Genomic DNA, 24,045 nt, shown 5'->3' with positions numbered 1-24,045 from the left:
CTCAGTTTGTGGGGATTTGTTATGCAGCAATATAAAACCGAATACAGTGCTTTCCTTTCCACTCACGTATCTGTACTTTAGAGTCCTAGTGGCACAAACGGTTAAGTACTCAGCTGCTAGCTAAAGGTTGGTGGTTCGAAGTCCCGAGGTGGGAGAAAAACCTGGCGATCTGCTCCGTAAAGATCATAGCCAAGAAAACCGTATAGGGTAATTCTACTTTGTAACACATGGGGTCCATATGAGTCGGAAATGACTTGATGATATACAATAACATTATACACACACACACATTGAAAATACATACATACAATAGTGGCATCAGTCAAAAATAAGCAGGCATTTTTTTCAAACAGCAGCAGGGGGATTTGAGTTGGGTGAGAGGGTTTGGTCAAGTTGCCTGGATTTGACTGGGCAGTATGGATTACACCTCAACATAAAGAAAACAAAACTGCTCACAACTGGACCAATAAGCAATATCATGATAAATAGAGAACAGATTGAGGTTGTCAAGGATTTCATTTTACTTGGATCCACAATCAACACCCATGGAAGCAGCAGTCAAGAAATCAAAAGACGCATTGCAATGGGCGAATCGCTGCAAAGGACCTCTTTAAAGTGTTGAAAAGCAAAGATGTCACCTTGAGGACTAAGGTGCGCCTGACCCAAGCCATGGCATTTTCAATCACCTCCTATGCATGCGAAACCTGGACAGTGAATGAGGAAGGCCAAAGAAGAATTGAATTGTGGTGTTGGAGAAGAATATTGAATATACCATGGACTGTCAAAAGAAAGAACAATCCGTCTTAGAAGATATACAAACAGAATGCTCCTTAGGAACAAGGATGAGAGGCTACATCTCACATACTTTGGACGCGTTATCAGGAGGGATCAGTCCCTGGAGAAGGACATCATGCTTGGTAAAGTACAAGGTCAGCGGAAAAGAGGCAGACCCTCAAAGAGGTGGACTGACACAGTGGCTGCAAAAACGAGCTCAAGCATAGCAATGATTGTGAGGATGGCGCAGGACCAGGCAGTGTTCGTTCTGTTGTGCATAGTGGTTGCTATGAGTTGGAACCAACTTGATGGCACCTAACAACAACAACAACAAGGTTTTTTTTTTTTTTAGGAGCAGAGATCAGAGGAGACAGAGGGACTATAAAGGGCTGGAACGTTCCATGGCTTCCACTTGGGAGGACTCCCCATCTGTTCTCCATACCATGTGGCCCCCAACACTCCATCCTTTGAGTTCCTAAACCTCCTTTCAGGCCCTTTGTCTGGAGCTCTCCCCATGGGACATAATTCACCCTCACCCCATTGAAAAAGAGCAGCTACGGGTTGCTCACGCCAGAGAAGAGGCAGGGGGCTGCCAGAGCCCAGTGGTCATCCATCACAGTGACTGGGAGGCTGGAGGGACCCTGGCCAGATGCCCCGGGGGAACCCATGGCAGGGAGCCGGCCTGGATCTTAAAGAAAGGAAGTCTTCCTGCGTGTGTTAATGGAGGCAGAGGTGGAACCAAACTTTCAAGCCACTTTGGCTGGTCAGGTCCCCTCTTCACCTGGGTCAGGGTCCATAGGTTTCAGAAAGACCTCCCATGGGCTGAGCCCACAGTCCTCCATTCCACAGCCTGTTCCAGGAGGTGCCCCATGGGTCCTCGTGGCTGTTGCTGCCATGGAGCAAAAGACCACTCCACCGAGTCTCCCTGTCCGCCAGTCCCAGCACTCCTGCCTCGCCTCACCATACTTCCTCGTCTTTCCATTTCTGAGCTCCTTCTGGCAGGAGCTGCTTTGTGAGCTTGGAGTTTGCTTCCCCAGCTCCAGCTCGGCCCTTCCTGGAGGCTGATGGGCTTTTTCTTGCCACATTTTTTACAGACCCACCCATGTAAGTGAAGAAGCTGAGTGGGGCCATGTCATCATTTATGAGATTTGGGCCAAGAGTGTGGTAGGCCCCACTGGGGACTGCCTTTTGGTCCTCCCTGTCTAGATCCCTCCAAACCGGAAAAGTTCATGGCAGCCTGTCTCAACCTTCAGAGTCATCCTGGCTGGATGGACCCTGGGGTCCGGGGGCCTCTGCTCCAATTCAGTCTCATTGGTTCGTTTTGAGGTTCTACCACATACACGTCATTTCTTTTTAAGATCTCTCTCTCATGCGGTTGGTAGCTGCCAGGAATTGGCTCTGTGGACCCCATGCACATCTGAATGGGATGCTGCCTGGCCCTGCACCATCTTCATGATCATTTGTGAACTGGGTCACTGGCTGATTTTCACATGTAGATTGCCAGACCTTTCTTCCTAGACCATCTTAGTCTGGAAGCTCCCCTTGAAACCTGTTCAGCATCACAGCAATACCCCAGCCTCCACTGACAGACAGGTGGTGGCGGTGCCTGAGGGGCATTGTCAGGGACTCGAACTAGGGTCTCCCACATGGAAGGTGAGAATTCTACCACTGAGCCACCAACTGAAATCCCTCAAGGGCAGGGGTTGGTGCCTGGTTTATCTTCATAGTCCAGCACCTAGCACAGGCATTCTAGATGTGTTTGTTAAAATGTTTGCTGGCATTTTCATCACATCACATGCTCCAATTTTGGGACTTCATGCTTTGAAATATTGAGTATTGGGGTGTGACTCCATTTTCCTCATGTGACTTCAAATTTCCTCATGCATCTTCAAATAGCAGCCACAGCAATGATAAAGATGCTAACGACCACACAACTGCTGACACTTATCACTCATCAAGCAGTGACGTTCTAAGTGCTTTAGGTTCCTTGTCCACAGCAACTGCAAGACGGAGGGACTATTACGCCCATTTTATAGATGAGCAAACCAGGGCTCAGAGAGATAGAGCTTAATGCATCTTCCTAAAGTCATGCTGCCATAAGTGGCAGAGCTGGTATTTAAGCCCAGAGCTGTCTGACTCTTCCATCGGGCACCAAACCCCCTCCTGGTGCCCAGGACCATGGCGCACAGTGGGAGTTAACTCTGTGCAGGATGGCTCACAGGGGACCTGCAGCCACCTTCCAGAATCGGGGCCTCCTGCTAGCTGTTTGACTGCTCTTGTTCCACCCTGCACAAAGACAAAGGATGGGGCCAGTGCAAAGGGGCCAGAAGCTGCTGGAATGTCACGCTGCAGCTCTGGCATTGGCCCCAGCTGTCCGCTGATGTGCCACAGGCTGCAAATCCCATGTTCCCCCCTTCCCTGGGTCTGCAGTGCCCACTGCTCAGCCTATTCCACACAGCACGAAGCATAGACGACATAGGGGGGAGCGTGGGACAAGAGTGATTTCATCCTGGGGATGAACAGCCTCATGACCCTCCTGCTGGGACCAGGGGACGCAGAGGTAGCAGCAAAGAAGGGGCAGAGGGCACGAAGACAGAAGCCCACCTGTAACACAGCATGCTCACAAATAGCCTCAGGAAAGTCCCAGGTAGCCCCCTTGCCCACCAGCCTCTCCTTGCCATGTTTTATTCCCTTCCCCCACCTGGATCATGGTCCCGTTGCCAGCTCCCTGGCACTGCCAACCCTCCGGGGCACTGGTTTGGTCTTCCCTTGTATGCTCAGCCCTCCATCCCAACTGTCTAAGTCACAGCCTCCAAACCCGGAACACCCCCAGTCCCATGCTGGGCCGCCCGGGGAACGCTGGAAAATCAACAAGGCCAAAGTCCCAGGGCCAACATTCCTCAGCCCAGCGCCCCGGTTGGCCAACTTCGGTGGAACAAACAGGCGCAGGCTCTGGTTGGGAGAGGCACGCGGCAGTCTCCTGGCCAACTCAGCAGCTAGCACTGGAGGGGCTGGGAGGGACCATCTGGATGGGAAGAGGGAGCCAACCCGGCCTACACCCTCCAGCTCCGTGCTGGGTCTGAAAGGCCAGGTTTATTAGCTATTTGTGACTGTGGTTATTAACATAAGGCTAAGGCAATGGTTGGGCAGGAGCGACATACTGCAACTACCGGAATTATTAGCTATTTGCTATCGGGATGATTAGCTCTCAGTTACCCTGAAGTACTAGCGATCTGTCCCTGAAATGTTTCAGTACTCCACGTAGCAGCATTAGCTGCTGACATGCTTGACTACATCCCGTTATGATTATTATTTGTTCTCCGTGCGGGGCCCACAAAGTCTTTCTTCTTGCTCAACTTCAATCACCTAAGCACAGACCCACAAATACACAGAACCAGCCTCCAGCCTTCCCTGACTCGGGCACCTCTGATTAACTTGGAAACCTAGCAACGGCAGCTGGGTAAGTGGACCCGGGAAGCAGGCGTCAGGTCCGCCTGTGAAATAGGAGCTGGGGATGCAGCCCCCTGGAGCGACTTATCAGCTGCTCATCTCCTGATGGCTTTGGAAGTTCTTGTGATTTGATTTCAGGCTTGACAGGAGGGGTTAGTACAATGACAGGAGCTGCTGAGACAGCCCCACAGCAGAGACAGGGCTTAAAGACGCAGCTACAGCTTCCAGGAGATGGCAGCCTCCTTAGTCACGGGGCACTGGCAGCTGGGGTCGTGTGGAGGACACTGGACTTTAACCAAAGTGAGCCAAACTCTTGGCTCCTCTGGCTTCTACAACAATCCTTAACCCAGTTGGTCTTCACTGGTGCTTACTGCCATTCTCGGGGCTCCTTAGCCAAGAATCCAGCTCTGAGGAGGCACCCACCCAACATGGCCACCACCGCTTCACCTTGAGCAGCTCAAGCACCTTACAGGTTGAGGAAGACACAAGTGCCACAGGGCAGGGGAGGGCCTCAGAGAGGAGGAAAGTGGATGTGGGGTCTTGGTCCAGAGGAAAGGATGGCTCAGTGCAGGAGCGGGGTACCTGAAGGCCTGGCCTCTAAGACGTAGCGGGTGATAGGCCCCTTGCCGGGGTCTCCACTGGACCAGTGGATGGCGATGGCAGAGCTGTACCGGACGATGATGGGCACGCCAGGTGGTCCCGGGGCACCTGGAAGACAGCACAACGTGGGCACCCATCCCCCTTCTCGTGTTCCAAGAAGAGGAGGGGCTTGGCCCCAGAACTAGCCCTGGCCATACAGCCTCGGAGAGACGCCGTGAACACCGAGGTCTGAGGCCAGACCTGCCAGGATCCGACCATGTTTTCCTTCTGGTCACCCACACACCCCGGGGCTGGAGAGGCTGTGTGGGATGCCAGAAAGATCACCGGAGGAGAGCCTGGGGACCCTGGCCTCCAGTTCTGCCCAACACGGATTGGTGGCTCTGAGGAATTCGTGCAGCCTTCTGGGGCCTCAGTTTCCCCATCTGTTAGGGCCTCTTGGAACGTAAGGCTTGAAGGGGTGTGGCCATGGCGGCAGTAGAGGTGGATGCAATGATGGCAGAGTGGGCCCATGGATAAGAGGGGGTCAGTTTGAGGGGAGCTGAAGGGGCACCAACATCTCCTCCCTGGCCTGTGATGGTGATATCTCCCTACTTTCTTCCCGAAATCCCTCCCCACCCTCGACTGCATTACTATTGGGTCAGGCAGGGAGAGAGGGGGCCTGGGCCCCACAGAGCCTTAGGCCTCCTGTTAGGGAAGGAGAAAACACCGGGCCTGGCCAGCTGGGCCTGGCATGGGACTGTCAGGGTGAGGCCCACCACTCTGGTCAGCGGGGGACAGGCAGTCTACTTCTGTAGGAAAAGCAGTGAGTAAGGCACCCACAGAAGGCCCTGTGCCATCCCCTGGGCCCCCACAGCCTGCAGAACCTGACTGTGGGCTGTCACTGCCGCCAGGCCCGTATTACCCAGATATGGAGCCCGGCATTCCAGAGGCCAGCACATAGTAGGGGCTTCCCATGTGCTTGTGGGACAAAGGGCCGAGCGAGCAAGTGGGTAGTCCATCAGCTGAGTGCCTGGTGACCCCTATGATGCCTGCTGGGAAGAGCCGAGAGTCCAGTATCCCATTTGAGATGCTCCAGGCCCAGGGGAGCCAGTAGCCTGGGACAGGTGGCCAGGGACACACTCAGAGCTGGTGGTCACTGCCCACCCTGTGTCCAGTCCTCATGCTGAGAGAGAGCACGGAGGGTCTCACTGCCTCCATCCTTCCTTCCTCTCTCCCCAAACATGTCCCTCCCCACTGCAGCACAGGGCAAAGCCAGCGAGGGAATCAGGTTGGGGTGGGACAGAGCCAAGGGAGGGGCGAGAGTGGGGGGCGGCTCAGGACCCCGCATTCTCACTGTGGACAGGATAATGCAGAGGGAGGCAGGCATTACCTCCTCACAGAACAGAAACTGTCATCAAGTCCAGTGGTGGCTTGGGAAAGGGTCAGTCCAGCTGCACTTTGTCCCTGCAGCCCCCTCCTTGCCCACCCCCACTGGGTGCAGCTCACTTCTTTCTGGTTCTTTCTCAGAGGGCAGCATCCTTGGTACCCCCCATGCCTCCTCAGCATTTCCTGTCCCACCCCCACCTGGGACCACACAGCCTGGGTCACTTGGATCTCAGGTTAGGACAGACTATGCTCTGGACAGTCTTCTCCTGCCCCAGGCCCCTGCCACCCCCTGCCCCTGCTGCTGTCAGCCACCAGCTCTCTTCCTGCTTTTGTTTCCCAGGAAGTTGGCTCAGGTGAGGGGCCATGGGGTGGAGCCAGGCAGGTGAAGGCAGAGTGGGGCAGTTCCCCCAAGAGGAAAGCTAAACGAGCTTGTTTGCTGAACATGAGAACATGAGGCAGGGGATAGAAAGTGACAGGAAAGGGAAAATGAAGTGGGCTGGAACCACACACAGAGGGAAGACGAAGCCCCCCGCCCCGCCCTGCCTGCTCTCCAGGCCCAGCCCACCTCCAGCAGCTAATCCAGCCTCTTGGGGAGTGGATGCCTTTGTCCACACCTGGGCTGATGGGATTTTAGGGGAAGTTTGGAAGGGGCCCTGCCTTCTGAATGTCGGCTTTTGTGTTTGGTGATTGTGGCTTTGGAGGCCTAACCTTGATCATTGTAGAAACCCCAAAAAAACCCATTTCTGATCATTGTAGAGGCCCTGACAAATACCTCCAGCCCAGAGAAGGCCTCAGGGGGCTTCACAAAACCCAAACTGAGCTCTTGCTTTCTTCCCTGGCCCCCGGTGCTCCCCTGCCCTGCTTCCCTCCCTCTTCTTGGGCTCTCTGCTTTGGTTTGTGGCTGCTCAAGCCACAAAGCCCTGGGTAACCTTGACCCGTCCCTCCTCCCTTAGTCCAGTGAATAGGTTCTGCCAACGTGACCTGCTCTTTTCTTTCCCCCTAAAGCCTTTGTGGGGCCCAGCCCCTAGCACCTCTGTCCAGGAAGGAGGCAGCCTGGCTGGTCCCCCTGCCTCAGCCCTGGCTGGTCACCTTCCCTTACCTCAGACCTCCTGGGCTCACTGTTGCCAGAGCACTGGTTATCACAGCAGGGTATGAAAGCGTCTGCTCAGCTGTTACTAAAATGCACAGTCCCAGGGGTGGAGCCTCAGAGGTTCTGATTTTCTGGGGCTGAGGTGGGGTCCAGAAATCTGCATTCATTGCAAGGACCCAGGAGGTTCTGATGCACCTTGAGAAATACCTGAGGGAACGGGCAAGGTCTCCCAGCCAGGGTCCTGCCTTCCCTCAGTGCAGGAAGCTCACCACTCTCCCCGTGCCCCTCTGCTATGGGCAGCTTTAGACCACAGAATGCATTTTGAATTTCCACTGTCTCTCTGAGTGCTGCACCCCCTTCTGCCTGGCAAGCCCTGAAGTCTTCCTTCACCACCTCATCTAAATGTCCCCAATCCCCTCTCTGCATTATGAGGCCCTTGGCCCCCTCCGCCAGGACCCTGTGTCTACTCTCTTACATGCACTGTGGCTGCTAGTTTGACTGTGGTTCCCACTGGTCCGTGAGCTCCCTCAGACCCCGTCTTGCCCATCTCGGTGTCTCCAGGCCCAGCATGACTCCTGACACCTTCGAGCGCTCCATCTGACTTGAACAGAGATCCGTGCTTCTCCTTTGGCTTTCCTACCTTCTCCTGGGCCTGTGGTGATGTTGGCTTCGATCTCTGGCCCATAGGTGAAGGTCTTGGCTCTGATGCGGAACCTATAGGTCATCCCCTCAGCGAGGTCCTTCACCTTCAGCCACAGAGGGCTGTTCCCCTTCACGTCCACTGTCACGATCTTGCTGACTCCTGGGAGGAAGCACAGGATGAGGGAACTGCAAGGCAGGGCAGGTGGAGAGCACCGAAGTCACTGGCCTGGGAGGCTGGCCGGGGGTGCTTTGCCTCCTCCTTGGAGGCAGCTGGGGAGGGGCAGCAGTGTCCTGACCTCCCTCAGACACCGACCAGAGACCTCCCCTCTTGAAATCAGGCTGAAAACGTCACCCTCATGCACAAAGCAATGCCTATCCAACCTGTGTTTCTCGGGGCACAGGCCTGCAGGCCATTTTGAGAAAAAGGGTTCTGTGGTTAAATCAGTTTGGGAAAAGCTATTTACTGTCTGTCCTTCTGTCTTTTGAATAACCTCAGGGTTCTTTAGTATCTGGAGAAAAAAGACATCCATGATCCCATTTAACTCAACCACTGTATCCCAAATATATTTCACCCCTTTTTGGGTCCCCCATGTAATACCTGATAACATTCTGTAGAACCAGAATTCCAAGGATCATCTTTTAGGAAACACTTCCGTAATGACATCACTCAAGTCCAGAGTCAGAAGGACACAGGGGTAACCAGCCCCCACAGCCGAGGACCACCCACCGTTTAGCTTCCTTCCCCTGAGCCTTCAGGCTCAGGAACTCACCCAGGCCTCCAGAAAGCTGCCCCTACCTGGCCTTTCAGGGACATTTCCACACCCTGGGATAGATGTTGGGAGGTGGGAACTGTCATGATTTGGGGTCCAGCATTCCTGAAGGACCAGTGGGGACCACAGTCAAACTAGCAGCCACAGTGCATGTGAGAGAGAAGACACGGGGTCCTGGCAGAAGGGACCAAGGGCCTCATAATGCGGAGACAGGGGAATTTAGATGAGGTGGCGAAGGAAGACTTCAGGGCTTGTCAGGCAGAAGGGGGTGCAGCACTCATCTTCCACACCCGCCGAGCACACTGGATGCTGAGACCGGGCTGGGCAGCCAGGCAGGCTGGGCTCAGGCCCCAGAGCTGGCCCCAGGGTCTTTAGGCATGTCCCTTAACCAGCTTTGGTTGGCTGTTTCACCAAGTGAGGTGCCAAGAGCATCCTGGACAGGGACATTAGGGGGTTTAAACAAAACAGGAGCTTGGCACACAGTAGGTGCTCGGTTTCTTTGCTGGACGAATGGGTTACTGCCCAAGCGGCACTCTCTGAAAAAAGACTAGCCTGGGGGTGACACGGGACCATTTCCCAGGATCAGAAACTCTGGTTCCTGCTCCCCGACGTTCTGAGCAAACCTTGCTTCTGTCTGTGCCTCAGTTTCCCCTCAGGAAAGGGGAGTTGCTGGCTTTTTGTGAGGTCTGTCTGTTGCTGACCTGAACCCAGGGCTGCAGCATGAAGCAGGGTACAGACGTTGTGTTTGGGTCCGACAGTGACGTCCCGGGCTGACCAGGCTGTCCATCCACTAGCCATACTCAGGGCTTAAAGGTCCTATCAGCGGGTCTGTTACAGGGAGGATGGGATAAGGGAGGTCGTGGAGTTTAGTGGTGGGATCCAGGAACAGATTCTGCCTGACTGAGGAATGAAAAGGGCAGCGGGCTCGCACCTCTCTGGGCGGGAGACCCCTTGAGGCCAGGTGGAGGCCTGTGGGGCCAGAGCTCATCCCGGGCCTACGTCTTATCTCCCTGGTGACCTCTGTCCTCTCCTTCCTGCCTCACTCCCAGTCCTGTACCTGACCAGCTCTCCTCTGGGTCCAGCTCCCCTTCAGTGTTCTAACACGTGGGCCTGCAGGTGGCAGGAGGGACAACTGGGGAGCCACTGTTCCCTGGCTGACTCAGAACTGCAGACCCCGCCCACAGTGGAGGGAGAGAGTGGTGGGTGGCCCCAGTGTGCTCACCCAGCCACCAGCGCCCCATCTGGCAGGCACCTTGGGCTCCACATGTGGCCCGCTGAGAGGCAGTGGATTCAGCAGCGAGGGGCCCGGTCCCCATCCTTCCTGTGTCCCCCACGCCCACAGCATGGTCGTTGGTAGCACAAAAGCTGTGATTTCCGGCACTTGACTCACCCTGGGCTCACAGCGGCCATGGTGGGCATGTGCCTGACGTCCATAGTCAGGGTCCGCGTGGCCCTGCCTGGGAGTAGGGTCTGGGGGAAGGACTGGCAGAGGGTGGGAGGGAGGAGGCTGACAAAGCTCTGATCCACAGGGCTCAGGGTAAGAGAGGGGCTCTTCGTCTGAGGTCCCCAGATGGCGTGCGTCAGGGGTGTGGTGACCCCTGAGCTTGTGTGTCTTACTGGGGGAGGGGGCTCTGCTATGAGGTTTTCGTTGGATTCTCAAAGGGGTTCCTGATCCCTCTAAGGTTAACAAGGACCAACCCTTGGAGGCCCCTAAGAGCTGGGTGTGGGTGCAGCCAAAGAGAGGGTGCCTGGGGGCTCCCTCCTTTCTCAGGGTCTCCACAGAGACCTGTGGCTTCTGGAATGCTACATCTTATTCAGGTTCTCCTTCCTCGCCTCCCACTTCTACTGACTGAACAGGAAGAATATATTCCACAATTCCCTGCCTGGGAATTAAGGTCCCTGGGTAGTGCAAATGGTTTGCTTTCAGCTACCAATCTAAAGGTCAGCGGTTTGAACCCACCCAGTGGCACCATGGAAGAAAGGCCTGGTGATCTGCTCCCGTAAAGATTACAGCCAAGAAAACCCTATGGAGCAGTTCTCCTCTGTAACGCAGGGTATCACCCCAAGTCGGAATTGACTCGATGGCAATGGGTTCGGTTTTTCTCACCTGGGAGTTGGGAGACCAAGGTTGCCATCCCAACGTTGCCCTCAATGTGCTGTTTCACTTAGAAATGCCCCTTGCCTTGACTGGGCGTCAGCTTCCCCATTTATAAAGTGGGGGGATCTCTCACCGCATCTGACCTACTTGTCGTGACTGCAGATGCAGCCCCAGATGGGAAGAGGCCTTTGCACAGGGTGGACAGTGTAAGGAGCTGAGCTGGGGGAGGGTCCCACGTACCATCCACGGGTGTGCAGGGCTCGTACACCAGCCTGTAGCCCTCCAGGATGCCGTTGGGGAACTGTGGGGCCTCCCAGGACACGTTCACTGAGGTCGTGGTCAGCTCGCTGAACTTGACAGAGCTGGGTGCACTGGGGGCTGTGGAGACAGCAAAGGGTTTGACATTTCCTCTTTCCATGGACCTTCAGAGCTTTGGGTTCGGTTCTGAGGAATTGGCAGGCATGTTTGGGCCTGGCCCTGGGAAGAAGGAGAGGGCCAGGGCTTAACAGAGTGGGCAGGTGGGTCACTTGGGGTCATCTAGATACCACCCCTCCCCCCCAATCTCTATTATTGCATCGTGACCTTGATATTGTTAACACTCAGCTTCCCAATATCCCCGGAACAGGAAGGAAAGGGAACTTTGTTTTTCCCTAGAGCTGGAGAATTCAGGCTTTTTCCTGCTTAGTCATGGCTAAGACAGCAGGGCAAGTCTGTCTTCCACCCGCAGGGTGCAGGGTCACTGGAGGCAAGGAGATTTCCTGGCCTTGTAGATTTCATCTTTCAACTTCCCCGGTGGAGAAGCCAGGGGGTAGCTGGTCTCAGGTAGCATTAGGTGGTGCTAAAGATTCTGGTGTCCCTGGGTGCTGCAAATGGTTCATACACTCAGCTGCTAACCAAAAGGCTGAAGGTTCGAGTCTACCCAGAGGTGCCTTGGAAGAAAGGCCTGGCTATCTACTTCTGAAAAATCAGCCATCAAAAACTCTATGGAGCGGAGTTCAACTCTGACACATACGGGGTCACCATGAGTTGGGGTCAACTCAATGGCAACTGGTTAAGTTAGGTTAAAGAAGATGCCAGAACTGCAGTGGGCTTGTCACTGAGAGGCTGTGCTGTCGGCAGCCAGAGCCAGACACAGCAGAGACTCCGGAAGAGATGTTTTCTTGGCCTGAGAGCCCTGGATTGACCCCGAGAACATGGGGCGGGGGAGGCTCTGAGGGGGAGGCCGGAGAGGAAGAGGAGGAAGCATCTGACTCCACAGCCTCCCGAGCCGGCTCCAGGAAGGATGACCGGGCTGTTATTGCCCAGCGCCGCCTCCCCACCGAGCCGGAGGTAATCCAGGCCTGGTCTGGCTCCAGTTCCGGGAGGCAGCATCCTGAGCAGTCTTTGAAGGAGGGTGGTGAGCTGAGGGGGTCTTTCCTGTCTCCTTTTGGCTGGAGGGACATGGGACAGAACACTTTGTCCCGCTGCCACAGCGACTGAAGCTTCCAGGCTCCCAAGGGCTCACATCCGGCCAATGACAGTTACAGAGAGTGGATGAGATTTGGACGCTTAGCCTGACCTCAGCCAGAGCCTTGGGGCTGGTGAAGGGGAAGCGTTTCCCTGGCCTCAGGGACTGTCCCTCGAAGAGGACTACTAGGGACTGACTCCACAGGGAAGCTCCTTGGAGCCACAGGTAACTGACTGCATTGGAAGCAGCAGGCTGGAAAGGATGCGTAAAGGAGCCAGACAAAAGTTGTGTATTCAAATCCATGAGGGGGACCCTTAACGAAGGGCAAAGGAGGTGGGCTGGGGTAGTGACAACAGCCCAGGAGGCAGCCAGAAAGCCCCCCACAAATCAGCTGGGGACCCTGGGCAAGACACATGACTTCTGGGGTGACCTTTCCTCAGTTGTGAAATGGGGGGACCCCTGCCATGTTCATTCCAGGGGTTCCATGAGGATCGAGTAAAATATTGCTCAACGAGGAGCTTTGTATACTCTGTGGGGTGTTCTCTGCACAGGTGGGCAGCAGGATTCTTATCCTCACCTGTCTGCCTCCTACCTGGTCTTTCTGCTTCCATGCCCCTCATCAGCCTGGGCTCTGCACAGTAGCCAGAGCAAAGCTTTAAAAACAAACCAGGTCTTGTTGCTCGCCAGCTTAAAACCCTCCAGGAGCTTCCCACTGCACACAGAATGAACCCCAAACTCCTTACAAGCCCCCCGCCAACGCTCTCTGGGCTGACTCCCACCCATCTTTCCCAGCTTGTGAGCCACACTCATTTTCTCTCTGTTCCTCTAATCCAGTCCCGACACCAAGCTTTCAAACTTGCTGTTCCCTCTGCCTGGGACACTCCCCCTCTAGAACTTGCCATGGCTGACGTCTTCTCCTCCCTCAAATCTCAGCTCAGATGTTCCTTCTCTGTGAACTTCTCACCCTGCCCCTGCGCTTATGTCAGCTACGCTTACTGCCATCGGAGGTTAATTCATCTATTGACTTGTTTGTGGACTGGCTAACTTCACTAGGTAGGATGGGGACCTTGTCCATCTCCTTCACTTTCATGTCCCCAGCACTCAGCGCAGCGTGGGCTCGTAGAAGACGCTCAATAAATATTTGTTGAGTGAACAAAGCCGTGGGCACGTAAGACAGGCAGGTTGGGACAAGGCGGGGAGAAGTAGGACAACTGGGTGTCGGCTGCCACCTGCATGGCTGGAGGTGTGCCAGCTGGGTGCTTTCTCTGAGGTCCTACAAGGCCAGTTGCTCCTTTCTGGAACATCACTTCCAGGCCCCTCTTTGTGGCTGCTCTCTCCCTGTGGATGGCATCTCGGGGGGCCTGGCTACCAAACCTGGATCCCTCTGCTGCAGAAGGAAGCTGCCTCCACTCCCCTCAAGAGCCAGACCTCCTGTGGACCTTCGGCCACTACCTGAGCATGGCAGACTTGCCCCTCCCCAGATCCCCATGCCCCCGCCCTCCCCCTGCAGCCTCTCTCCCCCACCTGCTTGCTGGGTCTGGCCCTGGGTGGGGGTGCTCCGTGGCCCATCCCCTGCAGCGTTGAAGGCGGCCACGCTGACCATGTAGGCCGTGTAGCCAGTCAGGTTCTTGAGCTTCACGCTGGTCTCAGCCAGGAAAAGTGTCTTCACCCGCTCCGTGAGATTCCACCGCTGGGCTTCCCAGAAATAAATCTGTGGGCACAGGTGATGGCGGGAGTGAGGGAGACCACGGGCCAGACATCTCTCCTGCCCCTGCCCCATGCAGGGTCTCTGAGAGCCCTTCTGTGGTGAGTCACCCGGGAAAGAGTATCCAAGTGTCATAAGAGGAGTCCTTCAGTGGTGCAAAGTTTTAATGTGCTCTGCTGCTAACTGAAAGGTTGGGGGTTGGAGTCCACCCAGGGGCACCTAGGAAGAAAGACCTGGCAATCTACATCCAAAATATCAGCCTCGGAAAACCCTATGGAGCACAGTTCTACTCTGATGCACATGGTGTTGCCATGAGTTGGAATGGACTCCACAGCCACTGGTTTGTTTCTTTAAGTGCTGTTTTAGAAACTTCCAGAACCATCTTTCACAGCCAAGATCGTACCGTCTGCTGGACTCTAAACCCTATGAGGACACAGACCCCTTGTATCTCTGTGCACTGCAGTGCCCGTGGGATTTACAGGGCACCACCACAGCAGCAGAAACCCTGGTGGCCTACTTGTTAAGTGCTACAGCTGCTAACCAAAAAGGCTGGCTGTTCAAATCCACTAGGCGCTCCTTGGAAACTCTATGGGGCAGTTCTACTCTGTCCTATAGGGTTGCTGTGAGTCAGAACTGACTCGAGGGCAACGGGTTCTGCTTTTGGCCACAGCAGCAGTTACCAGGGTGGGGGAGGGGAGGAATCAATTCTGTCCTGCAGGAGCCTGGGACAAGGAGGCAAAGGCAGTGTGGAGAGGAGCCGCTCAGAGTTGGCACCAGGGCCAGCAGCTTCAGCATCCCCTGGGAGCTGGTTAGGAACGGAGTCTCAGGCTCAGCCTGGACCTGCCGCATCAGCATCTGCAGGTGAACGTGACCCTCGGTGACTCACTCCACAGTATACAGTTTGCAAATCCCTACTGGAGAGGGAGGCTGGGCTAGGATGGCGAGCTGACCTGGGGCTGAATACCAGTCCCACCACTTACTAGCCATGTGACTTGGCCGAATGACTTCCCTGAGCTGCAGTTTTGTCGTGTTATTAATAGGATTAAAGACCCCCACTTCCCAGGATCAATGTAAGCAACGAAGCTCAGGACAACCTAGAGAACGTGGCGTTGGGTCTACCCCGGAACCTGGCCAGCTTCAGAAAGCACTGCAGGGCCCAGCTCCTCATAGCACCTGCTCTTTGATTACTTCACGTTCAGCTGGGGGAAGTAATGGGATTCCTAACTAGTCTCAGAACTCCGAATGACACAATCCAGAAAGCTGCAAGGATGGGTGGGCCCCAACTCACAAGAGGTTTGAAGATCATTTGCCGCCACCTGCTGGCTAGACAGGTTTCTGCAGGCTACTGGCATCCTTAATTTCTCAATTTCCCCAGAGGATGCTAACAAAGGGAGAAAGTTACAGGAGTGTCCCCAGGTGGCATGTATGAACAGCAGTGAGGGTATCTTGCTATATCAAATCCTTGTTTTTCCCCACCTCTTTTTATCCAGACTCTTCTCGTACGGATAGATGAGTGGGAGTTGAGAAGTCTTTGATTAGGTCACTCATTCACTCATACATCCATTCACAGTAACAGGGATACAACAGTAAACAAACAAAACCCAATCCAAAAACCAGTTGATGTCTAGCTGACTCCAACTCAAGGTGACCCCATGTGCGTCAGAGTGGGCTTGTGCGCCAGAGGGTTTTCAAAGGCTGATTTTTTTGATAGTTGATTGCCAGGCCTTTTTTCTGAGGCATCTCCAGGTGGGGTCAAACTGCCAACCTTTAGGTTAGTAGTTAAGCACTCAACTGTTGGTACCATCCAGGTGGCAAGCAAAGTTCCCACCAAATTTGGTGCTCAGGGGAAAGGTTAAGGCAAAAGCTAAAAATGTGGGTGTCGGCAACGCAGAGATGGAGTTTGGGGGGTACACCAAGAATGCCAACATAGAGAAAGAAAAGTAGATGGTCACGGACTGGTTCCTGGGGGCTCCAGTGTTTATAGGCTGGGAGAATGAGGAGCAGCAGCCAGCGAGGGAAGCCACGAGAAGCAAGCACTCTGCGGAGGGAGAGAGTGACTGTGTCGGCCGCTGTTGCTTAGTCAGGCAGGGTGAGACCTGCGACCGGACCACTCATTAAAGCCAACCCAGCTGCTGTTGAGTCATCCCCAATCCATGGTGACCTCATGGGTGTCAGAGGAGAACTGTGCACCAGAGGGCTCTCGATGGCTGATTTTTCAGAGGTAGATTGCTAGGACTTTCTTCCGAGGTGCCTCTGGGTGGACTTGAACTTCCAACCTTTCCATTAGTAGCTGAGGGTGTTAACCTTTTGCACCACTCAGGGATCCCGGCCACCTATCAGCAACATGGAAATCATCAGTGGCCTTGACAGGAATAGGTTCCGTGGGGATGGGAACCCACCGGAAGCAGGCTCAAGAGAGAACGGAGGAGGCGAACCGGAAGCAGCCAGTGACAGGAGGGAGGTGGAGGGTACTTTTGAGGTTCTTTGGACGAATTCTGCTGTAAAGGGGTCCAGCCAGAGAAATGGCCGATAGCTGTGAGAAACCATGAGGTCAACAAAAGGCATTTTAAAGATGGAACATATTTCACAATGCTTTTATGCCCATAGGAGTCCTCAGGTGGTGCGAACAGTTAATGCGCTCGGCTGCTAACCAAAAGGTAGGAGGTTCAAGACCAACCAGAGGTGCCTCAGAAGACAGGCCTGGTGATCTACTTCTGAAAAATCAGCCACTGAAAACCCTATGGAGCACAGTTCTGACACACGCGGGGTCTATATGAGTCAGAGTCAACTTGATGGCAACTGGTGTGGGTTTTTGGTTTGGTCCCACGCAGTCTCAGTCATGACTGGCACATGGCTGGTGCTCAGTACAGATTTGTTGGCTGGATAAATGCATGAGGTAGCAGGAAGAGGCACAGAAAAAAAAAAAAAAAGTGCGTCCTTAAGACCACAGTCTCACATCTATTCTCAACTCCCTACTTGGTTCTTGCTCCATCACGTACTGGCAGAACTCCAGCCTTGGATAGTTCGGCTCCACGCCTGCACTTCACCCAGCTGTCACTGGACTAGAGAGTCACACTTTAAATTCACACGCACAGCCTCCACTTCCTCAGTCCACACCCCCACACACTGCCCTGCACGAAGCGGCATAATTTCCTCCCCCTTCGCTGCCTCCCCCATCTTCCTTCCCAGCTGAGGACTGTTCACTGAGAAACTGAAGCCAGCAGATGAGACCTCTACAAGCCTCAGTGACCACCTCTCCCCATCCTGCCCCTGGGCCATAGGGACCCTCTGCCACCCTCTCCTCACCGAGCTGAATTACCTGCTGCCTTCTAAGGCCAATCCCACAAATGTGCACGAGATCCCAGCCTCTCCACTACTCAAGGACACCGTCCTCCTATGGCTGCCTCTTTCCCAGATCACTCGTTATTTCCTCTCTCCAGAATCATTTCTATGAACACACAAACAAGTTACTTCTCTCAGCTTATGACCCCTCTGTTGTCTGCATGTTTTTGCTAGCTCCCACCCTATTTCTCTGCTTCCCTTTAATGCCAAACTTCTCAAAAGCGATCCCAGCCCCCCCTGCCTCTTCCCATTATCCTTTGAATCCACTCCAGGTGGGCCCTTGCCCCATCTCCCTTGTCAAGGTCACTGTGAACTCCACCTTGATCCAATCATCCAAGGGTCGACAAACTTCTTCTGTAAAGGGCCAGATAATAAATACTTTAGGCTTCAAAGGCCACATGGTCTCTATTGCAATTACTTGCCTCTGACATTGGACTGCAAAAGTAGCCACGGACAAGTCATAGACAAATGAGTGTGGCTGTGCTCCAATAAAACTTTATTTATAAAAACAGAATGGCAGGCTGGGTTTGGCCCAAGGGCAGGAATTTGCCAATCCCTGAGTAATTGCTTCCCAGATTCATCTTCAGCTGTTAATAGCATTTGGCACATTGGATTGCTCCCTCCTGGAAATACTTTCTTCATGTGGCTTTTGAGACACCATTCACTTTTTTGGTCTCAGGGGTCTGTTTTCAGATGTCTTACGTTCTCTGTGTACCTCATCTCATCGCTGGGCTTATGCTGAGGGTTCCGTAATTTACATCTTCAGCTTAGACCTTCTCTTTTGCCCTCCAGACAAGTACATCCAGCTTTAGTCTTGTGTTTCAGCTTGGATGTCAACAAACATCTGGAATCTAACATCTCTAGAACCAGACTCCTGATCCTAAGCCTGTTCCGTTACTGGTAGCCCCATCACCCCACTGCTCATCAACACTGAAGTCACCTTTGTCACCGCTCCTCCTCTCACCTCACATTCAATTCATCAGCAAAGTTTACCTTTAAAATGGAACCAGACTGCGACCACTTCTCACCCTCCACTGCTACCGCCCTAGTCTGTCAGCATCATCCTCACCCGGATTTTCTACCTCCTCTATTCTCTTGGCTTCTATGCTCAGCACAGCAGCCCATGAGACCCTATAAAACTGTAAGCAACACCATGTCTCTCCTCTGCCCCAAACCCTCCATGGCCTGTCATTTCATCCCCAGTAAAGGCTACAGCCCTCAAGGGCTCTACGTGACCCAGCTCTGCCACCTCCCTAACTCATCTCCCATCCACTCCCCCTTCACCTCCTAACTCATCTCCACTTACTCCCCCCTCACCTCCTAACTCTTCTCCACCCACTCCTCCCTCACCTCCCTAACTCATCTCCCACCACCTCCTAACTCATCTCCACCCACTCCCCCCTCACCTCCCTAACTCATGTCCCACCACCTCCCCCCTCACCTAACTCATCTCCCACCCATTCCCCCCTCACCTCCTAACTCATCTCCCACCCATTCCCCCCTCAACTCCTAACTCACCTTCACCCACTCCCCCTCACCTCCTAACTCATCTCACCCACATACTCCTCCCCTCACTCACTTCTGGCACACACAGAGCTCTTTGCTATTCTTTTCCTTCTTTCTGGAATGTTCTTCTCCCAGATCCCTATGACTCATGCCTCCCCTCCTTTAGGTTTTTGCTCAAATATCACCTTCTCAGTAAGTCCTTCCCTAACAACGCCATTTAAAGTTCCAAACTTCCTCCTGGCCGCTCTCTACCCCCTTAGCCAGCTTCATTATTTATCTTGTATCCAGTTGGTCTTCCTCCCCAAAGTGCGGGCGTCTCTCTGTTCACTGCTTTCTCCCCAGCACACGGGGCTGTGGGCACAAAGTAGCTGCTCAGTTAACAGGAGTTACCGAGTGACTGACCACTGGAGGTCTAGCAGTGTGCACAAAGGTCTCTCCCTGCGTACACAGTCGGCCCAATCTGACCCAAATGCGGAGTTATCTTTTGCTCAGCTCATCTGTCCACAAGGCAACACATGTTTGGAGGCCAGGGAGGCCCCGTGTACCCCATTCATGCACACCTTTGCTGCTCAGGTACAGACAATGCTTCTTGAGCACAGACATCCGTCCTGTTATATATGGTGTCTGCGCACCCACACACATTTCCTGGGTCTGTACGTCAAGTGCAAACTTCAAACCTCGACAGACTGGCAGCTGCCCAGTTGTCGCTGGCTCCACCCTAGCTCCCTCTCCCCGTGGGAGGCTTATGCTAGGGGTGCAACATTTAGTCTTCCCAGCTGGCATGAGAACCCAGGTGGTTATCCATCTTTAGAGCTTCCTTGGCGCTGCGCCTCTTCCCCTCCCTCTCTGCTCCTTCCCCCCAGATGGAAAGAGGCACCTGTGCTAGATTCTGTCCTAAATCGGGGCTGCCTGTATTAATAAGCCCTGTGAGCCTCAGTTTCCCCTCCTGTGAAGAGGAGATGGGCCAGGGACACCATCAGGCCCCTTCTAGCTTTCTCTCTCCCCACCCCTGGCCATTGCACTGAGGCTACACTCTAAATAACACTCAGCAGCCAAGAATCTGAGTCACTCTGGAAACAAGAGCAGGAGGGGCCTCCAACACGGCCAAGGCCCTGTGTCCCAACTGTTGAGAGCAGGGGGACACATTACTTGTTTTCCTTCCACCTTCTCTGTGATTGTGTGTTCATCACCCCCTCCACCCCTTACAGGGTGAGATCCTGCAAACCTAGAGTCTGATTCTCTGCTACCTCCTGCTTTTGTGACCTCAGCCAGGCCACCAAAACTGGGTCTCAGTTTCCTCGTCTGTACAATGGGCACAAAAACCCACAACCTACCAGCTTTACAGGGACTTTAAGGGGATTACAGGGCTCCAAATGGCTCTTTGAGTATTAAAAAAGCAATTAAATCCCATCAAACCTCATGACATCATCCAAAATCCATAAATAGTTTTTAAAGAGAGTTCCAAATACTAGCCAGTGGTCCTTTGCTAACAGGCCATTCAATTAGCAGCAATATTGTAATTAACCTCTGTTGCTGTTGAGTCGATTCCAACTCACAGAGACACTATGTGTTACTGAGCAGAACTGCTCCATAGGGTTTTCTCGGCTGTAATTTTTACAAACCTGATGATCTGCTTCTGTAAAGATTACAGCCTAGGAAACTCTATGGGGCAGTTCTACTCTGTCCTGCAGGTTTGCTACAATTGGAATCAACTTGACAGCACACAATAACAACATTTACGGAAGCAGGTTGCCAGGCCTTTCTTCCTCAGCATCACAGGGTGGGTTCAAACCACCAACTATCAGGCTAGCAGTCAAGCACAAACTGTTTGTGCCACCTAACCAAAAACCAAACCCACTGCTGCTGAGTCGATTCCGACTCATAGCGACCCTATAGCACAGAGCAGAACTGCCCCATAGGGTTTCCAAAGCTGTAAATCTTTTATGGAAGTAGACTGCCACTTCTTTGTCCCATGGAATGGCTGGTGGGTTCGAACCACTGATCTCCCGGTCAGCAGTTGTGTGCTTTAACCGCTATGCCACCAGGGCTCCTTTTGTGCCACCTAGGGATTTTAATAGTGTAATTAAAAAAAAACTCGTTGCCATTGAGTCGATTCCGACTCCTAGCGACCCTGTAGGACAGAGTAGAACTACCCCATAGGGTTTCCAAGGAGCAGCTGGTGGATTCGAACTGCCAGATAACCACTTTGAGGGGCTAGCCAGATAACCACTTTGAGGGGTCTCATGTTAGGGCTGGGAGTGGGTGGGCGTCAGTGGGGCTGGTGCTCAGCCATGCTACAAAGCCGCACGGCCTGAGTCTGTTGCATCTGAGCTCAGCCTGCCCTCTGGATGCTGGAGAAGATGGCTGTGGTTTTGCTGTCGCGGTACAGTGTTTCTATGGGTTGCATGTGGACAGCCAAGGGCAGCAGATGTAGACCAGGGTCCTTAGGTGTGAGTGCTGGGCTGGGAGGAGGAAGGACCTGGACCTCTTTCCCTCCTACCATGGCGACTACTCCCCACCTCCCTCTGTTCCCCTTTACCCTGCCAGAGCGCCCCCTACCTTGTAGCCCTGGATATCTCCGTTCTGGCTCTCCAGCGGGGGTGGCTCCCACGTCACATCCAGCTGCGTGGCTGTGGTGCCATGGACGGCCACATTGCGGGGTGCTGCGGTTGGCACTATGGGGCGGAGGGTGTGTGCCAGTGGGCTTAGGGGCCAGGGAGCTGGGTTAGAACAGGTTGGGGGCCCCCCAGGCTCCATGCGTCTCATGGCTGGACTCAGTGGGGCTGGGAAAGGCTTGGGAGTGGATGAGGCAGCTGCGCTTACCTGCCTCCCCGACAAAGACCTCCTGGGGTGGGCTGGAGGGCCCTTCGCCCACGGCATTGTATACGCTCATCCGGATCTCATAGCGCCTGTGCTTGTTCAGGTCTGGGGGTGAGAGGGGGCGGGAGGGAAGCACATGGAGGTCACTGTACCTGTGGGGATGAGGCCGATCATCAAGGGTGGGGCTCCCCATGCTGCAGAGAGAGGGATGAAGCACCCCTGTGACTCCAGAACCTTGTACGAAGGTTCAGGAAGAAATAGGAAAGAGGTGGGGCCTCCTGGAGGATACTAGTCCTCTGCCTTCCCTGCCAGTCAGGACACGGGGTGACTCTGGTTGGCTTCCTGGCCTAAGGTGACCACAAAACTTACTGTCTAGATGGGGACATGTTTGAGATCAAAAGGGGTGATATTAATATTTATGCTGAGACCACAGGTGGAACCCAAAACTGTCCTGGGTACACGGGGACGTGGGGTCATGCCTTCCCTGGCTGTACTCCTACCCAAGATGGCTGGTGCTTAAAACTCCCAACTCCAGTCCTCCCGATCCCTATCTGTGCACACATGACACTCGGCCCTGGGGGCAGGTACTGGATATGCATTTGGGGCTAAGGAAACCCCCCGTTGTTGCCAAGTTTGGGGTTCTGGGGTGAAGATGCCTGGGCAGGATCTGGGAGAAGGAAGAAGTTCCAAGAAAACGGGCTCAGATATCCCAGGTAGAGGGGGCGGTCCCTGCCGGGGTGGATGAGTGCCTCTCCCACACTCTCCGCTCCTTTCTCTATCTCTCTCTCTCTTTCTCGACTCCCCCCTCTCTCCTGGAGACCCCAGAGCAGAAGTTTTAACCCTCCAATATGAATATGGGAGCCACCCTAACTGAAGCGCCTACTGTAGCTTATGTGGCTGATGAAAGAAAGGGAAGGGCAATTTTGTCTCAAGTATGTGTTTTTTTCTACTAAGCGTGGGGCCTTCTTGCCTAAGGCTCTGGGCCTTTGGAAGGACCATGGCTGGGACTTTAGAAAAAGGGCCAGGGCTTGGGGGATGTTAGTAGCAGGGACATTTCCTGGTCACTGGTGGGGAGGCTGGTAACAAAAGTGCTATCCGGGCATGGGTGTCCCCAGCTGAAAAACAAGGCTGTGCCCCAAAATGCTTTCAGACCCAGGAGGAGGGGCAGTGCGAAGTCTGGCCACCCAACCAGGAGGGTCCAGCAGCTCTGACTATGGCCAGCCCTCATCGTGCCTGTCCTGAGCCACTGTAGCACAAGACTTGTGAGCTGCCATCTAGTCTATCCCCGAAATGTGGCAGCCCTATGTACAATGGAACAAAACACTGCCCACACTGCCTGGTCCTGTGCCTGCTCCATAATCGGTGGCAGATCAGATCGTTGTCATTTATACGGGTTTTCACTGGCTGACTTTTGGAAGTAGATTGCCAGGCTTTTCTTCCTAGTCTGTCTTAGGCTGGAAGCTCCGCTGAAACCTGTTCAGCATCATAGCAACACACAAGCCCCCCTGACAGATGGGTGGTGGCTGCACATGAGGTGCCTTGGCTTGGAATTGAACCCGAGTCTCCAGCACGGAAGGCGAGAGTTCTGCCACTGAACCATCACTGGCCCCTGCATTTAGACATTTTCTTTTCTAGCCACATCCGACAGATGGTAAGCTTGGAGGAGACTTCCTGGAAACTCCCTACCTTTTTGTGATTTTTGAGGAAGTCATGCATATAAACGACTGTCCCATTCTTCAAGCACCCTGGGGGTAGGGCACTTGACTTCGAAGCCCTGCTCCCCATCCCCACCCGAATGGTGCAAACGGTGGCAGGCATGGCCATGGTGGGAGCCCCGGGCACAGAGACTTACTGTCCAGCTCGTACTGCGTGAGGCTGGGCCGGCTCAGGTTCCGCGTAGAGTACAAGGCTATGGGGCAGGGGACATGGCGGGGGGCCAGAGGAGACAGCAGACAGAGGAGGTTAGTGTACACACACACAGCACGCTCCACAGAGAGACACCAATAAGGGGCTGGGATGGGAGAGAGGAGAGAGGGGACCGGGCCACTTATGGGCAGAGGGAAAGATGGTGGCGATTCCAGAATCCTGGCCTCCAGTTAGGAGCTTGGATCTCACCCCGGTCCACACTGGCCCAAGATCAAGGGCAACTCAAGTCCCCTGTAGACCAGCATTCCTGGGGGCGGCTCTGGGGGACCCTCTAGCCCCAGCTTGCTCTCTTGTTTAAAGGCGGAGCTCCTGGAGAATCACTATAAAATACTAGCGTCGTTAATTTTCTCATACGAACCAGGAACAATTTTACTACCAGGAAATATGACTGTATTATACACAGGCAATATAAAATCACAACCACGAGTACATGTCTGGAAAAAAAAAAAATAATGCAAGCTGTTGGACCAGCGACTACTGAGTTTTTCTATTAATACTCCTTTGCTACAT

At 53.9% G+C, this 24,045-nt stretch overlaps 1 protein-coding gene across 2 annotated transcripts in view; it reads right to left on the bottom strand.

The window, feature by feature from the left end:
* The window catches only part of SDK2 (sidekick cell adhesion molecule 2), a 309,774-nt gene that overhangs the window by 17,103 nt on the left and 268,626 nt on the right, over positions 1-24,045 (bottom strand). Inside the window, exons 34-40 of one of the 2 annotated variants that reach the window (XM_064270812.1) lie at positions 23,462-23,518; positions 21,613-21,714; positions 21,349-21,464; positions 13,761-13,947; positions 11,030-11,167; positions 7,920-8,081; positions 4,807-4,932 (exon numbers count right to left, since the gene is read on the bottom strand). In XM_064270812.1, the coding sequence (XP_064126882.1) occupies positions 4,807-4,932; positions 7,920-8,081; positions 11,030-11,167; positions 13,761-13,947; positions 21,349-21,464; positions 21,613-21,714; positions 23,462-23,518 (888 nt within the window). The remainder of the gene's footprint in view (positions 1-4,806; positions 4,933-7,919; positions 8,082-11,029; positions 11,168-13,760; positions 13,948-21,348; positions 21,465-21,612; positions 21,715-23,461; positions 23,519-24,045) is intronic. The other variant, XM_064270813.1, reaches the window with a different exon arrangement.

This window comes from Loxodonta africana, chromosome 18 (genome assembly GCF_030014295.1).
Source record: "Loxodonta africana isolate mLoxAfr1 chromosome 18, mLoxAfr1.hap2, whole genome shotgun sequence".
Taxonomy (NCBI): Eukaryota; Metazoa; Chordata; class Mammalia; order Proboscidea; family Elephantidae; genus Loxodonta; species Loxodonta africana.
Note: the sequence above shows the minus strand (reverse complement) of the source record. Positions and strands in the feature narration are given on the sequence as shown.